This window comes from Pieris napi, chromosome 11 (genome assembly GCF_905475465.1).
Source record: "Pieris napi chromosome 11, ilPieNapi1.2, whole genome shotgun sequence".
Classification (NCBI taxonomy): domain Eukaryota; kingdom Metazoa; phylum Arthropoda; class Insecta; order Lepidoptera; family Pieridae; genus Pieris; species Pieris napi.
Window position 1 is genome coordinate 8,151,280 of NC_062244.1, and position 19,598 is coordinate 8,170,877.

The following is a 19,598-nucleotide window of genomic DNA, read 5'->3' on the forward strand; positions in this document are numbered from 1 at the left end:
TCCTTCATTTTTCAACCGTGCAAATAAAAATAAATCGAATTCACTTTCTTTGTAATGTGACGTCTTTTCATTCGTTGTGAGTGACCACGGCAGCTAATCGCTCACTTCTTTCAAACATTGAAACGCTATTAAAATTGCTTCTAATTTTGCTGTTGTTGTTTCAAGTTCTGTAGCACAAAATGAGTCTTGTAGGTATGAACCAGTATTGGTGAGGCAGAGGTGAACCTGCTGTGTCATCAAACCCGTAACAGAATATTAACATTGTCGTCCATTATTATTTCCCTAGGTTAAATAGAAAGACTCTTCCAAGTTCCATCTATAAAAACCAAACTAAGAGTTCAGGCACTTCTCATTCGAATTCTTTTCGAATACGACAGAATAAACGCTACTTATTAAGAGCTTGATATATTCAGTAGTGGGCCGATCAATTTATAAGCTATTATTAGCATTATATTTATTTGCAGTTGGAAGTGTATAAGTAATATAGTCGAGTCTCAATAATTTAAAACTCAAGGATCCACAAATAGATTTTAAATGACCCAGAGTTCAAAATAACAAGCGTTTAAATAACCACTAAGGGGAGGGGGACTCCAGTAAATAAGAGCTTGATTAAATTTCTTGATTTATTATTTCTATATATGAACAGTTAAATACAATTATTCACAATTTTTTATTTCGAAAAGAAGCCCGTTATCTATTTTTGAGTGAGCTACTTCAGTCTACCATTCTCCAAAGAATTTTTGATAGTGGTAAAAGCTCGTGTCGGTTCCGAGGCGTACAAGTGTATGGTGATAAGACGTTCCCAGGATTGGTCTATATGAATTTGAACAAAGGACACGTCTTTGCACACTCATGTAGACCTGTCCCTAGTAGGGAAGCCCGGTATTCAAATTATCGCACGTTGGCGAGCGAGATACTATTCCTTCAACTTTAAATCACCGAAGGGACATAACATAGATTTGTCATAAGGGATTAACATAGATTTTATCGAGTATTCAAGGGACCGGAAATTCAAATTATCGAGAGTCGACTGTATTTATATTGTATACTAGCTGGCCTGGCGAACATCGTACCGCCTAACAGTCGATTCTTTATTTTTTTTAATACTTATTCTGCTATTCGGGACACCGGTCTAGCTAGTAAGATAAAAAAAAGAAAGTTGATAATACAAAAAATAAAAATTTACCTTCCCGGAACCCCTCCACTAACACTTGAACTTTATGATATGCTATTAAAGTTCAAATTGCCTTTAAATATTATTACGAATATTTTGTATGGAAATAAAGAAAAGTGTTGTTTTTAGACTTTTTCACTCAATTTTTTGATTTTTTCTCTCTGTAAGAACCATCCTCTTATTTCAAGGAATATTATATAAAAAAAATCAGACAAATCGGTCAAGCCGTTTTCATGTTATGTCGTGACAACGGAAAACGGGTTTCATTTTTATATATATAGATTAGGGTCCTTAAAAAAAGAGCGTATCAATTTTTAAAAGGCCGGCAACGCACTCGCGATCCCTCTGGCATTGAGAGTGTCTATAGGCGGCGGTATCTGTTAACATCAGGTGTCCGCTTGCCCCCAGTTCTATAAAATTTAGAATATATAGATTGTAACGTATACTGTAGAAAATGTGTGAAGTATATATATTATGATATGGTGGACTTTAACCAAATAAAAATATTTAGGAAACAATCATTGCATCGTTGATTGTACCACAAGTCCACGGATGGCAACACCAGTACTTCTACTTAATCAGTGTATTAGAAAATCTTATTGGCAAACTGGTTCAGATTCTGACCTTTACCTTATAGTGAAAGTTGAGCTTGCTCGGTTAACGCTTGTTACAATTGAGTATTAGTCTCGGCACGTAACTTGGTCAGATTTAGCGTGATGGGGGAAAGTTTGCGCAATTTGTGCGAAAGATCCCAAAAATGTCTTTGATGAAACTTTTATGTTATTTAAAACCAAATCCTCCAGCGCATCTTTCGATATGTCTGTTCGCGATAAACTCAAAAACTAATTCACTATTGCTGAAAACCGTAATATCTCGTACAATACTTCATACCTCTTTATATCACACGAACTCAGTCTTTAAATTATTTAAGAATCTTCTTTTTGTGCATTTATATTCCGTCTCGTAATTAGCTACTTCTATATAATAATTATGACTCATTAACTCTAAGAATAGCTTTTTTTTTTTGATTATTATTTTCTTAGATTTTAGTTAGTATATTTCTAGTATTACATGTATTTTTATGTTTTTTTTTATTTATGCACTTCTTGTACTGTACCCTCAGTAGGTATTTATTTTTTATTTTATCAAACTAGGGTTGTATATTGTTTTAAGGTAACTAAGTGTCGATAAATGTATTAGTATTGCGATTTTCTAGTGTAGTAGTTTTAATATCCAGAATGATTTATGAAGAAGGTTTGGTATATAATTCTTCAAGGATTACGGTTCACGACTGCCTCTGCGAAGCTGGGGAGGGTTGCAAGTAGTTGTAAATCTGACTGAGAGAGCTTATCTGGTCGTAAAGTGAATAATGATACGAAATTTGTTTCACCACTGAGTTGTTTATTGATCAAAGTATAGTAAAGAAAAGTCTAGCTCTTTGGGATATACAGAAAATAAGGTATGAATCGGACAGACAAAAAAGATAAACAATCTTTTTTGTTTATTCGTTCGAAAATATTTTGTTACGCGAAATATGTTTTTATCTAAAACAAAAGTAATCAATGTATAATTAATTTTTATATAAAACCGACAGTCTATATAAAACTCTACAACTCATAGTGCATATATACAATAATAGTAATAAAGCTGTAATCGCTTCGATGATTATCTTTGTTTCAGGCGCACGTGCGCTTTTGTTGATACAGCGCATGCATTAAGAGGTGTGGTAGTTTAGTGATGTTCGTTATTTCGATTGTAGAACGTTGAAATAGCGATTATTTAAGTTTAAAAATACATGCATTTTTGAAGAAATTTGTCCTAAATAAATAATTAGTGTGGACAAATTTCAGACTAAACATAATAAAAATACAACTTTATTAATGACACCAATATGGTTGTAACAAAGTTGATTTCCCATTCCCATTCGGTTCGTTTCAGGTGTGTAATGCGTGTGTGCTTTATGCTGAGGAGCAGACTGTTCCACAGCGCGATTTAAGGCTAGTCCCCACACTTGGGAGCCCCTATAGTCTTATAAATATTTTGAATAAACATTATTTAAGGGATTTATTTTTAAATATTATTTCGTAGATATTACACGCGCAAACCAAATACAATACTATGAGCAATAATTCAGTAATCGTTGTCATTACCTAAATATATACAATATACATATAGTAGAACTTTATGAATAAGATTACTTTCTGATTTAGAAAACTTATTACCTTATATGGAGAAAAATTGTAATGTTCATATATCGATAACTAGTAACTTTCACAGCACTATTGTAATAGAATATGATTGCCAGGATATTCAATGTAACTGGTATACTTCCGGTCCACAAGGGCTAGTCCCTTACGAGGTTAAAAAGGCCTCATATATATATATTTAATAATTTTAAGAGCATAAGAAGTTCACGATTTTATATATTTTTTTAATTTATCATTACAAAGTTTTCCCAAAAGATTGTCTTGATCAATATAATCACTGCCGAAGAGTGCTACCGTATGAGATAAACGCGTTTCAATCTTTAATCAGAAATAAATGATATTTTAAATCATTTTATGCTATAAATGTAAAGCAAATAACGTACTAAAATTCCTGCGTGTACACACAAATTAGTTTTGAAGACGCTTGTTCCATAGATAAGTGAAATTCTGATCTGTCCGATAATTATTGCAGTATAATTCAATATATAAACCCTTCGGTTAAAAGGCTTTAAAAGAATATGCATCGAACGCACAGCCTATAATCTAATTTTGTATTGCAAGGTTATATTCATAGAGTATATCTGATATTTTGACCTAAATACGCCTCAACTTCTTCACCAAAGGAGGTTGCCTATATAATCATAATTAATAGACCTGTCAGCTTTGACAGATGTAGCCATGTAAACCGCCAAATTAAAGAGCGCGAACTGTCGGTTTTATAATTTCAAATCTGGTATTCGTTTTAATTTGACAATTGACAATATTATAAACAACATTTTAGGAAAAGTAGATGACATAATCACGCGCAAATTCGTTTGTGAAACTTGTTCTCAGAAATGTTTGTAGGAAATTTTTCACATATTATTTCAAATCTATGTCTGAAAACTGCACTATTGCTCTTAATATAGGACATAATTACTATCCAATCAAGTCTTATTGTAACGAAACAATTCCTCTTCTGACTAGTAGGTTCAATTTGCTGCAGTTGGCATAGTGACATTGACCTATAAAATAAGGTACTGCAGAATTCGCCAGATGCCAACCCAATCACAAGGGAGAATTTACTAATATAACTCTCTTACTTGTATTAACTTAACTGAACTAACTCTTAATTGTATTAACTTTAGAAACCAACTGCCTGCCTAGAAGGAGCGGAAATAATGACACTATGAACCAAAATCTTGATTGATAGTTAAGTAGAATTCGAACTGTTTGTTGGTTACAAAGGGTTAAACGAATATTTATTTCTACATTGTTTCACACAGAAACAATTATACGTTATTTATTTAATTGCTCCGCAAATATTTAGCTAATCTACACTAAACGGAACTACTACTAAAATACGGAAACAATAGCAATAAATGACAGAAATATCAAACAACAAACAAATCTTTGTTCTATTGTCAGTCATAGAGCACGCTTAATGTCTCTTAAATCAACTGCGCTAACAAATTTTAAACCGTTATTAGTAGTCTATATTCGCAAAAGTAAAATTACCTAGAAAACTAAATCAGGCATTTGTATTTCTCTAGATACGGTCTAAGCCTTAACTAGACAGAACGAGATCAAATGAACTTATTCCGGGTCCATCAATGAATCAGCTTAACAAAAATAAACGACGCACTCCGCTACTCCCAGTGCATTTGCGTTGCGGATGTTTACGTTGACAGACTCTTTATATCTATGTAGACGAATTAACTTCGCTAACGACTGAAACTTCATATCACAATATAAATATAACTTTTCAGATTCTTTGGCAGACGGCCGAATTGAGGGCCAGTCGACGCGAGCGTTGTATAGCGTCGACCCGCTTGAACTGACGCTACGAAAATCGTATTTTAAGTTTCGAAAATTAATTTAATTCCGGCCAGTGACAAATTAAAAAAGCGAAAGTGCAAGTGAATGTTAGTGATCTAAATTTGAAAAAAATAATTGATCGTAAATGTATGGTTTTGGGACCGATTTAAAGTGTTTTCATTATTTATATGCTTATAATTTTGGCAGTCAATGTTAAAGTAATTAAAGCATTTGCACAATACATTGACCTGAGTGGAGTATGGACGCGTAATTATTAATAACGCAGCCGAGTCTAATTAAATTTCCGTATTTGTGTCAAGTGATTTCTTACCTATATTTTTTTTAATTATCACCCGGCTATAATGTGCTAGGCAAATATACTGACTTTATGTAAAATCGTAAATAGATTTTTATTATTAGATATACTTTTACGTTATTAAATTAACTTACGTATACACGTGTAAAATCACTTATACATTATTCGATTTCAATGCGGAGAAACCTTGAACTCCGGGAAGGATTCAAGGATAGAATTTTGTTCCAAATCATATTTTTCCATTGAACTGTATTGAGAAAACAAACCATTCCTTGTGTCTTAATTTTTTTCTTCAATTTCGTATTATATATATGTTCAATATCATGGACTCCATGAGTTTTTGGCTTAGTAAAAAGTGCATATTCGAATGACCTGAGTTTCATTCCCGGTGAATTGTTATTTGTTATCTGCTCACCAATAATTTAGTAAAACAAAAGCGGCGGTACCACTTAACATCAGATGAGTCTTCTACCCGTTTGTCCCCTGTTATATAAAACAAAGCGAATCTGACAGCAGAGCTCGCAGCGAGTATACTCAATAAAATGACATTTTACGCATCTTAAATAAAAAATCGATTGGTACACTATATTCTTGCTCTTATTAAGGATGATAGACGTTAAATTGTGCCTATGTAGACTTGATACGCACATATATAATGAGACTTTAATTCGGTAAGATTATATTGCAACATTTCCATCTGCACCTGAAAGATTACATATAACGTGATTCAAGTGATCTCAATATTTTGAATCATACGCCACGGAAATGCCCTAGTTTCACGAATAAATTAGTTTAATTTTGAAATAATACCTACTATAAGCTACAATCTAGACTTCGGAATTGGATTGAAAACTTAAATAACTATTGATAACTGAATGTTGGCTCGAAACTATTTTAGACTGTTTTAATTATCCTTTAAGCTACAAAGATCTTTCCCTGTCTGAAGATTTTGTAATAATAATTGAAGTAGTAATACTTCTTTTTGCGAGTTCGGGAAAGGACGTCACAAAAAACCGACACCCTGAAGTTAGCTATTGTCAACGTTTTAGTTTTTTCTATTGTTAGTGTGGTTTTTTTTCTAAAAACGTAGAATAAATTTTTGAAAAGATTTTTTCTTGTTACGCCAAAGAAGTATAACTTCTAACGCGTGTACACACACTTTTTTATAAATTAAGGTTATATGTTATTTTCGCGTTTCGATTGCGAAGAAAGAAATAAACTTACAAACATTTTGTAAGAAAACGTTGGCGATTGTAATGTTGGAGAGTTCCTGTCCAGGGTTGGATTAATTTTTTGACCTTCATTAGTGTTCATTAAGTTTCCTCTGAATAAATTAATTGGTTTTGCTAATGTACGGAATTGTACAATTTTGAATTCTAAGGTAACATGTGGCTATTAGGCAGGGTTCCTTAAGAAGTTGATCATCGGAATCACCAAATTAAGAATAGACAACAGCGCAAACGATTAATTTGTTGAGGCAGTCAATTTGTACAATAACAATAAATCGTTTAATGAAAGTGATAGCTAACTACTAACCAAGTTAAGAGAAAATTGCTCTAGTTTTGATCTCTAAATAATTTCGCGTTTATAAATATAAAGATAATTCGCAACGCCTACACAACATTTTAATCAAGATCGAGATTATTTTTTTTTAAATAAATAAGTTTTTACTGAGACACCATGGAACATTACGATCTAGCCTAACTTAAGGCTAAGAACTAAGTCTAACCTAATTTACTATTAAGGATATTTAAACAAAAGAAACTCCAATAACACTACTTAGAGTCTCTATTAAGGGGACAACACTCTGTTCTTGTGTTCTATTTTTTCACTTACCACAGTTTAGCACTTAAGGCTAACGTGGACTAACACTAATTCAAATGGTTTTGCCCTTTTCAATATTCTCACTAGGCCTGTGGTTTCAAGTTGAATAGCCTCGATATTCACGTGATGGTGGAGCCTTTGTTCCTTGGCTCCAGCAATCTTTTTGATTATTATGGCTTCCTCTACATTAAGGTCCCGATGGAGGTCGTTATTGCGAATGTACTAGGGAGCATTGACTACTCCCCGGATCAAAGCTTTGGAATCTTTAATAATCAAGGTCGAGAAGAAAAAAATCTCTACAATTTGATTGCAACAATCTTAAACAGTACAGCTCTTTACAGGTTTCCCTCAGAATTTCATTATTTTGCTGAAAATGGACATAAAAATAAATTTAATACTACAAAATATTTAAAGATTTTTATTTCATTCAGATACATTGTATATAGAAACTGTGAGAACTAGATCGAACAACAATGTCAAAGTATTAGAAGCCTTTTAAGTTTTGTTTCATTGTTTTCTTTATATAAAATTATAAAATTGGATCGTAACAAAGAACGTTTTTTGAAAGCTATATTTACACATAATACAAGATACTATGTTCAATTTTTACAGCTTTCGGTTATATATTTAGTAATATAAAAATAAACTTTTGATTAATTGATTTATGTACAACTTAATGAAAAAAGCGTATCCAATCAAAACATGTGTCTAATGAACATATTTTTTTAAAAAAGCAAACAACAATGTGTACAACTTTTATTCCACGAAATTGTAGAATATTTAGGAGATAAAAATAATTCGTAAGTCCAGGCGGTATTGGCGAACAAACATAGACAACAGGCGTACTTTAATCATAATCTTTTTAAAGATGTTACAAGAAAGAAGAAACTGAAGGGAATGTTACAAGAAATAATATAGTAGGTATACGTTTTCGGAATATCAGCGTGCAAAATGTCAGGATGTGATCTATATTATATACATGTGTAATAGCTGTCTGGTGTCGATGCGACATATGCCTAAAATAACTTGGTCTATGACAACGCATACTCAATGACTAGACTAGACAGAAAGTATAAGTATTATTGGTAGGTATTTCAATCTATGTACCGCAAGGCGTGTATATTTACAAGTTACACGATACTTCTTAAACAGTAATAAATAAAACAGCTGGGCAACTACAGACTTCCACGATTGACGTAATGATTAACTGAAATTTGCGCTTTCATTTATTTAATCTGACGCCTAACGTCAACATAATTTCTATGATGTTCTTTTATAATCATCATTAAAGATACGGGCTATGCATTACTATAGAAACTGAATAAAAGAATAAGAAAAATTCTAACCATTAATATGTTAGTAAAATTGTATACACTGAAAAGATCTTTTACGCTGTATTTGAATACAAAAGTGTTCATATGGTGTTTACATAAAAGATTAGTCTCAAAAAACGAACTCCATTAGTGAGATTGCTTTCTGTTATACGTGAACTATAATTTTTGGCCGTTACATCTTCAAATGAACTATTAAAACGAATTGTACAAAACTGGTAAAAACAACGTTTTGGCCTTTTTTAACCTTAAGAAGAGGAGCTCTGTTATACAAATACGTTTTCGTGGGTGATTATAGTGTAATGTTTATAATATTAACCGTTTGAGTGCCGAGGAGTGCAATCGTGCTCTAGCGCGTGTCCCGAAATTGCCAGCACCGCGATAGCGCTCACAAAATCAGTTGCCCTCAAAATCAACTTTTTTTATTGGCATATTTAGGCATACATGAGTCAAACGATTAAAGTAAAATGTTTCTTTAGCTATTCACTACATTAGTACAAAAATACATTTACACGTAACAGTATACGCTTTGAAAGCTGTAAAGGGTAAATATATAAAAATGAATAAAAGGGTCACAGGTTGGTTAGTTGTTGGGTCAACAATGGGGCCAACTTATAATTCAGAAAATTGAGGGATAAATAAACGTGCATTTTCTATCTCTGCCTTTGTACAATAAAGATTAATTTTTGTTTAAAATAATATTCGATGCTAAAGTATAATATTATCATTTAGAGAATATTCAGTGCGCTGGAACATAATACTATAAAAAACCTTTTCATCTACCCGTAAAACGGGTTAAGGTCACAGACGACACTTTAATACAGCTAAAGTCAACTCAAGGGTTGCGTTTCTAAAGGTGAATCATGACATTGACAAAACAAGGTATTGAGGGACGACGTTGCTAAGGGTGAGATCTATAGTCCGCACTTGGACTTTACTCTGACTTAACTATCGAGCTAAGACACAGTCGGTATTTATAGAGCAAACTGCGAATCCCTCCCTAGTGTTGGCTTAGCTTAATCTCAAGTCCACGAAATCGACGACTTACCAAAAACTTTGACTATAAGCCTAACAAAAATAATGGCCTAAAATTTGCTCTACCATCATATCTTTTACTGGACTTTTTATTTTTGTCGGTTTTTAATGAACGGTGTTGCCATTTGGTATCAGAGTTCCATAGACTTTGGGAAAAATAGAATTTGAATTCAAAGAAATTTTAAATGATCTTGATAAATACCTATGAAATGCATGAAATAAAATAATTATACATTATTATGGTATCTATTGTTGTTTATTTACATTATTTATATAAGTGTTCAACCCCATTTTTGAGAGATCTTATAAATAACTGGTGTGATATCGTATCTGTCACCTGGCAGCCCTGGCATATTATAGTGACAACGAAATTCAAACTATAACCTAACCGATGACTCTCGCTTCACATCTGTTATTTTCGTTTCCCTGAATCTTCTACCATTTATTACCTGACTACCCTAAAAAATTTGAGATAGGAGTGGAACATATAAAATTAAAAAATCTGTTAGAAATAGAATTTCTTCAACAAAAATATAAATTAGTATTAGAAATATGTATTACACTCAAAAAAAGAATCAGAAAATAAATGTTTAAAATGAAACAAGTTTTGTTTTGATATTCTTTATTACCGAACAAATTACCTAGTTAAATTGTGCAATCACAGATTGCCGGAATGCTAGACCTGTAGGAGATCTTTCATTGTTTCTGTGTTACTCAACTTCTGCTGTCAGCAAGATCACCATCATCATAAGCATAGGGGATGCTTATGACTCTATATACCTATATTATGCAATACAGCACAAGCTATAATTATATATAACTAGTATATTTTGTCAATTTTGACTGTAGTCCTAGCTGTAAACATGGAAATTTCCTTTTCTACACTCCGAAAACCCTTTCAACAATATGCCTAGTTCTTATTTGAGAATAATTATAATTATTGTCAGCTCTTGTTGTTGGATATAAAAGTGTTGTTAACATGAAGTTAAGTGCCGGATAACCGCTGTCACCTACTAAAACTCCTTCTTGTTCACCATTTAGCAGCCTTGCATACGCCTGGCAGTTTCTAAATATCCTGCTGTCGTGTGAACTGCCAGGCCACCTGGTCACTATATCAAATATTTCCATATCAGGCCCTATTATTGCTTGCACATTTACAGAAAATTACCCTTTTTTATTTCTGTATGCTTCAGAGTGAGCGATACCTTTGGGTCTATTAATTTTTATATGGGTGCAGTCAATAGCTCTGATTATACTGTTTAGGTCATGGTGAGTATTAGATCTTATTAATTCTTCAAACTTCCTTTTGGCTGTGTTCATATTTCTTGGAAAATTTACAAATCTAGGAAGTAATTTACTCAACTCTGCAGAGACTTTATTTATAATTAAACAGACTGTAGATTGGCTTATTCTGTTCAGATCACCACACACCATCTGTAATGTCAATGAATTATTATTAGTTACATATATGTTATGTTTCTGAAAGTCAGAAGACAAATGTCTTCAACATATAATGTATTTAAAATCATTTGAGAATACATAGGTACCTATAATATTAAAATCGAAAAACCATACATATTTATGAACACAATATTACCTGAAAACATCCAGTTGCATTTTTATGCCTTAATGCAAAAAGTATTTGCAATTGCGGTAGGTTTGGCGATCCTCTGTTGTTATAAGGTTGCAAGTTTGTAATGATCAGTGGCAGGATCACATTTAATACCGTGTGTTTCAAAATACGGTTCCTTCTTTTGAATTCATTCTCACCGTACAGGATGGAAGGATTTTGGTTGTATTCGTTCCGAACATATACAACACTTTAGGCAAAATTTTCAATTGTTGATATTTGATTCAAGTGCTCTGTTGCTGTTGTCAAAACAATGCGATCCGTTCTACGTAACAAAATTATTGTCATCTTTAAATAATTAATACATTTTCTAAAGGTTACTCGTAAATTTCTAGTTATTGCAATAATAAAATAAATGAATACATAAATAACAATAAATTGAAGATATATGTGTACCGTTTTAGATGTTTAAATATTTGTTATTGTTTACTTTTTTAAAGGATAATAAACAAAGTATTGCATGAACTGAAACATCAATTTGTATTTTGACATTTGCTGTCTTAGCTTGGGCTTAGCTTAATCTCACCGTTAAAATGTCTATAAATACGAAATCATAGTTTAACCTTAGTGTACACTAAGCAAAGTTTTTCGTAAGGTAAGTCTGAGCAAAGTCCAAGTGCGGACTATAGATCTCACCCTTAGACTATTTATTGTATAGCTTTTGCCTGTGTGACTTTACTAGTATTTAGTTTCAAAGTGTACAGGCGGCAATGTCTTTGTTTTATACTAGACATGCATAATAAATACTCCGAGAGTTTGCGTTAATCACTGTTTAAATTATTAGGATTACTAAATAAATAAATAATAGAAACTTAATTATAATTGTATTCTTTCTCTAGTAGTAGTAACGTAAATTTTCTCTTAATATTCGCATAATATAAAAAAGGGAAAATTCGTTTTGTTTCATCAATTTTCACACACAAATCTGGATAACAGGAGTGATATAAATAAAGGGTTTGTAAGGCGAGTCTGCGCCGGCGCCGGTTTAAAAATACAAACAATGCCGATGTCGTTGATGTCATCGTGGGTTTAAAAGTTAATTTAGATGACTTTTATTGGATTTACAGGGCCGAAGTCAACTTACAAATCATTGCTTAAACATAGATTTATAGACTATTTAATGAAATGGCATCAAATAAAACGTTGCTTAAAACTAAAGCTTTTTTACGTACGAAAAATATGCCAGAATTGGAGCATATTAGACACATTTTTTGTAAAAACCAAATAGATTTTTTTGTATTTGTTTAGTCTTAATGGCTGTAATATGTACACCGAATGTACTACGAAGGGACGGTCACCGTTTTTTTCTTAGTAGGTATCAGTCCCGTGACTTTCATGTGTTCTTAAGTAGTTCTGATAAAAAATTGTGAAGCACGAGTAGTATCATGATACAAAGACTGCAAAAACGTACCTTTAAATAGTAAATTTGGTCAAAATGTAAAGTAAATTTAAGTTTGTGATCATTATTATGAGTTCTGGTCTGTTACAATACTTAAAATGAATCGCAATTTTGCCAATAGTCGGACAGAAGTCAATGATCGATGAGTCACCGTGCACCTGGTATTGTTATACAATGAATATTGAACTTTATGACTTAGCAATAAGATTGTAATTACAGCATGATAAGATTAATTTTGGTGACACAATTTGGATTACTACTGTACGTAATACATGTCGTTAATAATATTAACAAAGATAAACAGTCTACATCTGTATACATAGTAATCTCAAACAAACTAGACAATTGGCTTACTACATATTAAAAAAAACTAAATTAATCATATTTCACCGTCAAATCACATTTACAAAATGACACGAAGGAGAAAAGCTGAAAAACGCAAACTGATTTATGAATTTAGTTCTGGTTTACTGATTAATGAGGGAAACATGTGTATACTTACGATTTTATTTGTTTATTTATAGACAAAAATACATGTTCTATCCTTACAGTACTAAGACAACGATAATGTCGAAAAAAACCACCATAATTCAACCAGAATGATAAAGTAAAAGTAAATTATTTTTTTGTGCTATCCAACTTGAAGTGAGGCTAGTTCCGTCGGGGTTCGAACCCCGGTCCTCTTGGTTAATTATTAAACAAAGCTTGAGGACTGGAAAGCATGGGCTGTAAAATTTATAAAAATCGCATCTTCTTTGAGACTTTAGACTTTTAAATGTCTAAAGCATTATATAAAGAAAAATATGCTAACAAGTAAGTTTAATACGTGTTTAATGTTTACGCGTGAAATTTTATGGGGCCATCGATTTGTACGAATAATTGCCTGTTTATAAACAGTCTAAACCTCACGAATAAGCTGATTCATTCATCACTAGTTGATACTTGTCGAGACATTTTAAAACCCGATTCAATGTGTCACGTGTCAAAAAATTTAAATAATATCGGTAAGCTTGTCTTAAAAATATTTATACCTATATCGCGTAAGATAATCGTAATTTTCCTTTTTAGGAGCCAAAATTTAAAAAACAAAATTGCAGGAACAGACTTATTCAATTGTTTATAAACGATATAATACGGGATTAGGCATTTTTTCTTTGGCTTTTCTGTCACTGTCACTGTCAAAATAGTTAAAGAAAATTATTTAATAATAAACGGAGTTGCTACTAGATACTTCAAGCCAGTGGCCATTCTCTTAAGTATTTTATTAGCTACATGTAAGCATTCATTCAACAGCCATTACTTCATGTGCCCACAGCTAGGACTAAGTCAACTGTCAAGGAATCACATTGGTTAACAGACGTTTTTATTGTCTACTAGCGACCCGCCCCGGCTTCGCACGGGTGCAATGCTGATACTAAATACACTACACGAACGGCAAAAACTGTGCGGCCGGCCGGTACCGCCGCAAACGCTACGTCCCGCAATTTTTAAATCTGTAATATCTTCGAAAATATTCACTTAAATCATACGGTGTAAAAGGCCATATAGATCTATATTAAATGAACAATGTATTCAAGGTATTTAATTGGTTAAGGATTAATGCTGTATTGGTTAAAATCGCTTCGAAAATTAGCCATTATTTGTCGTAAAAAGTAAATGACAAAAAAAAGTTATTGTGGGTTATCCATAAGAGATAGACATATACCATCACGGACTTTTCTGTAGACCTTTTCAATGTGTACAATACTTAGTACATTATTTTGATAAAACTCGTAGGGTTCAGCCTGCGTTTGCAATGTAAGCGGAAAAAATGCAATTATTTACGACATCACATTAGAAACCTCAAAAATAACAGTACTTTTCCACTATTAAATGGATGTTATTATACATATAAACCTTCCTCTTGAATCACTCTATCTATTAAAAAAAAATGCATCAAAATCCGTTGTGTAGTTTCAAAGATTTAAGCATACAAAGGGAAATAGGGACAGAGAAAGCGACTTTGTTTTATACTATGTAGTGATTGAATATGACAAAAGTTCTACTGTTTGTTAGTCCCTATAAAACTTAGGTTGTTTTAATTAATTTCTTATATTGGTTGCATTCATTCATTTTTATTTAGGACAAAATTGTATTTTTACAGATACATAAATAAAATTTATTGGAGTTGGGTATTTGTACAAGAGTGGACAATACGTGCTAAATTCACGTAAATTACATATTACAGAAACCATTGTTCGGGTTCCACCACGTAGTTAGAGCCGATTTTAAAAAAAATCGTACGTACGTTTCGTTCGTTCGTTTTAAAAGCTACGTTATCGACTGCAGACATTTATATAAACATCAGAAATATAACCCCTTTTTCGCATCACAGTCTAACAATGCTGGAAATGAGAAGGGACAAAAATGTGTATTTTATTCAGTACTGCGGTGAACGCAGCCGGTAGCAAGTAAACATTTCGAGTACTCGTTTAAAACAAACAGTTGTACACCCACGCAACATTTTGTACATTGTGTGGGACCACACAGGATCTATGTCGTTGTGACCTTGGTATTTTGTGACCTTAAAATATTTGGGTTTTATCTTCTTAGATGCACAGCATGGATTGAATAAAAACTCAAAAATATACAAAATAAAATCTTTAATTTATTTATACTTTAGGGAAAGGATCAGATATATTATGCGAGTACTGTATTGATAGATTTAAGTTACAAATTATTAACCCTCTGCCTATCAAGCACAACGTTTGTTTCGCCGGCAATCGAACCTAGAATCACCTGAAAACACGCCACTTGCATATTAATACCCAAAAGGTTTTTTGCGTTGCAGACCGTGACTTATCGATTTAATTTTTTTAATCCAGTATTTTATAAATATAAAATTACATTTGTCGCGAACGCCATCCTATTGCAAATATAAAAGTCTTATTAATAGCTCTCGGTATTGCACCTTGAATGACGCACAGTTACCTCTTTTATAAGATTAGTATGAGATGTGTATCTAATTCTGTTATTTATGAACTATTAAGAAAGTACTTATACCTATGACTTATTGGCAATTTACGTCCTTTTTACATTTACTAGCAGACCCAACACACGTAGTCCTGTACACACGTCTTAAATAGAAACCAAAAAATATTCTCTTAATCATTCTAAGAAACGGTCCAGCCGTTCAAAGGCTTCGGCTTTTGTTCTTTTCTATCTCCCAGTTTTACCCAAGGGTAATTTATAAATACCCTGCTTTAATATCGCAAAAGTATAAAAATGTAATAGCAATACTACTTAAACAAAATGTGTGCGTGTACTAGGTGTACACACGTAAGAAGTGAAACTTCTTTATGACCTTATTTTTCGAAAAATGATCTACTATATGCAACTTTACAGAAATTGGTTAAATAAAGTTAAATTAGATAAAGTTTAACAAAAGGCTTTTATTATCATAGACATGAATACAAATACAATTATTTCATTTTACCTTATTACTGTACTAATATGTAGTACTAAGATTATTACAGAATTTCATTGATTGTAATAGAATTATTAGTATTACTATCATTGTTATCGTTATTATTTATTTTTGTTACTCATGGCTTCGAATCTCTTCGGATCAACCGTGGTAGGGACAAGAACAAGATGGCGCGTAACCGAAAAATGTGACAAATGTGTGTAAACTTTTTTCCAACGCCGATAAAGAAGTTTCACTTCAAAAGATGGCGCGTAACGGAAAAATGTGACGCGTAACGAAAAAATGTTACACAAAAAAAAAATTCCAACCCCGATAAAGAAGTTTCACTTCAATAATATCTCAGTGAACTATACGAAAAACATCTTCCCACAAAAGTAACACAATTTATCATTACACTATGAGAAATAGAGAAATGAATGTTGGCTATTAACTAATTAAGTACATATAAACAAAGGAAGCAAACATGAATGGAATACATTTGCAGATATGTGTCATTCTAAATAGAGTCGGCCTGTGGGGAATGCAAACAAATAAATACATGATTGAAACAATAAACCAACTTAATTGTTAGTAAAACTTTACGTCCTCATACATAAAATAACTTAGTATAGCTGTCTCTATATGGAATGCAGAAAATGATGTATAGCTTTTGGTATAGGAAGGAATCCTTACGTTTATACTTATGTCACAAAATGTATTTCAGTTTAGCTATCTATGCTCATAGAACGACCGAAAACAGAACTGATATGTTTGGGCTTTAATAACCCTTCATACTCAAATCGATAATAATCTCGAGGTTTTTACTAAACTATAATGAAACAAACTTGCTAATAGTGACCATGCGACTGAATAACGACATAAGTTTCACAATATTTTTTATGTACATTTAGTTGTTGTTCCCCGAATAGTCTATAATTAACACAAAAGCGTTGCAGTGCCCATAAAATCTATATTTGTCTTTATCTAAGTTTGTACATTTGATACGTACCTAATCGTGTTAGTATAAATTTCACGGGTCCCGGTATAACGTCGTTAACAACGCCTGTGACTCACGCGATGCGGTTAAAAAAGCTTAGGAATGCACATACCCTCACGTTTTAGCCTGGGAAGATACAGGAAATTAGACTGGAAACAAAACACACACATAATTGTCTAGTAATTTCGTGTAATTGCTTTTGTGAGTTTAAAACTAAAGAACTCTTGTAGTTTACTTGGTTTTTAAGTTTTGTTTTATTGAAGTTTGGTCTTGAGCACGAAGCATATGACATATTTGTGACAAGTTTATAAATGCTAATGGAAAAAAGCGGTTGCAAGATTTAAGCAAGTTAATTAATTATACTTAAATAATCAATCAATACTGTTGTTTCTATCTCAATTAAGACTACATAGATTTGTGCTTTTCTCAGTCATTATAATCTTTTCATCGGTTTAGGACGGTTCGTCAGACTAAGGGCCTGTTTCACAATGTATGGATAAAGTACCAAATAGCTATGCGACACATAAATTATTTGGAAGATAAATTGTGCTATTTGACATTCATCGGACTCATAGCTTATGATGGACTTTATGTGACGAATAGCGCTATCTGACAGTCGTGTAACGCAACAATAGTGTTTATCCTACCAATAAGTAATAAATAGCTAATTTGGAACTTATATAGAACTTATCTGTACATTGTGAAACAGACAGATGTGCGTGACACAAAAAGCATCTACTTTTATATCTTTTGTATGCATACAAATGTGTTTAAACTTATTACGAAATGTAGAATAACGTTGCCTCAAAGAAAAATGTATGACGGTTTAATTTGACGACGTCTCTTGACTATTCCTGACCTACGCTTATAAATTCCGCTCTACATCACTTGTATGGACATTTTCTCGTTAGTGGTCCGTTAGGAGCCATCCTTGTTACTTTGTGCTTTGAATTTCTGCCAAATATTTGATAGGTCTTTTAGAATGTATGCACTACAATATAAGTTTAAAATTTCGTATTAAGTATAAAATTTTTGATTCTTTTCGGTTTTAAAACTATTGAAAAACAGAGACGTTAGAGAGACGAGAGAGAGAGTAAGGTAGCATTGTTAAATATGCTTTTCAATGTTAATTAGATTAAAATACTTATAAACTATACATAATGATACATTATATCATATCATAGAGTAAGTTTGCTTGGCCCAAGAAAATAATAAGACTTAGTAAGAAAATAAGAAAACCAATTATTAAAACATAAATATATATGCCTCTAACTGTGGGACATCTCGCAGTTTAAAAAACGACGCGCGGTAGCTGATTAGCTGTAATCGTTGACTTATCAATGAACTCAAATAAACTTTTACAACATTTAATCTTATCTAATTGAACAGCCAAATTATAATCTGTTCTAATTTTTTGTTTACAAAGCCAAAACTAGCAATTACTTCGATAAAACACGACGCGGTCCTCGAACAAGTAATATTTAAATAAAAAAATAGTGCTCAAAACCTGTAATCGATCCATGAAAAAGCAAACACAAAAAGCGAAAAGAATTCATTCGAAAACCGAGTGAATAGAGTGAAAAATGTTCGAGGCGGATTAAGTTCTGAAATTAAAAATGGAATGAGAGTTTGTGGATTTTTTCAATCCGCAATGCCGTCTGCTCTGGATATTGACCCGTTCAGCCAGCCGGAGTGGAGTGACTCTAGTGATTCAACCGAACCAGCCCCGTTGCCTCAACTGGGCTATTTTGTACCTGTGAGGTGCAGGTGCGATGCACGAACGCAACACGTGTGTCGGAGAAATAGAAGGTAAATCGGGAACAAAATAATGCGAATCTTTCTCATTAGGACCAAAATAGTTTCTAGTTGTTTGAGACTTTTGAAATGAATTATATTGAAGGACGCATGTTTTTCAATTCAGGAATAATAATTATGAATAATTAAAACTATATATACATATGACATGCCCTATTATAAAAATATTACTAAGCAAGTACATATTTTAATTCCCCTTAGTTAAGGTTTAATTCGCCAGAGAAATTAACATAACCCCCAAAATTAGATATCCAGATACTGTATTAGAAAATAGATTATATACCTATTGGACGATACAACTGAGTCTTTTAGCCCCTTAAAACCTCCATACATAATAATAAAAAACACGTAATGCTTCACAACCCTTGATCTTAACCTCGGATGACTGTTTCCTAGATAATTTTTTCATAGCTCCTACACTCAAGACGATAATAAAATCAACGTATTTTTCTTTCCAGAGAATCTCCCCGTTCCCGTCGTTCAATATCGCAATGCTCCTGCAACAGCATCTCACGGCGATCATCGGCCGCAGCGTCTCCGGTACCACTGCCTCCACTCAACAACACCATGGAGATGTACGTCGAGCCCGTCATCGAAGATGTAAGTTTTTAAATTTATTAAAAAAATT

At 32.6% G+C, this 19,598-nt stretch overlaps 1 protein-coding gene and 1 long non-coding RNA gene across 11 annotated transcripts in view; one reads left to right on the plus strand and one right to left on the minus strand.

Annotated features, from left to right (window-relative positions):
- The window catches only part of LOC125053662 (tight junction protein ZO-1), a 101,418-nt gene that overhangs the window by 30,905 nt on the left and 50,915 nt on the right, over positions 1 to 19,598 (plus strand). For 9 of the 10 annotated variants that reach the window (XR_007117604.1, XM_047655139.1, XM_047655141.1 and 6 more), the window contains exon 3: positions 19,429 to 19,570. Coding sequence is in view for 9 of the 10 variants with exons in the window: in XM_047655139.1 (XP_047511095.1) it covers positions 19,429 to 19,570 (142 nt within the window). In the remaining variant the exon portion in view is untranslated. Of the gene's footprint in view, positions 1 to 5,144; positions 5,326 to 18,581; positions 18,965 to 19,428; positions 19,571 to 19,598 lie in introns of those variants that run through there. The other variant, XM_047655142.1, reaches the window with a different exon arrangement.
- Positions 10,290 to 11,704, minus strand: LOC125053666. Its single transcript, XR_007117605.1, has 2 exons — positions 11,282 to 11,704; positions 10,290 to 11,118 (listed from the first exon to the last, which is right to left on the minus strand). It is a non-coding gene; the product is annotated as an uncharacterized LOC125053666 (long non-coding RNA).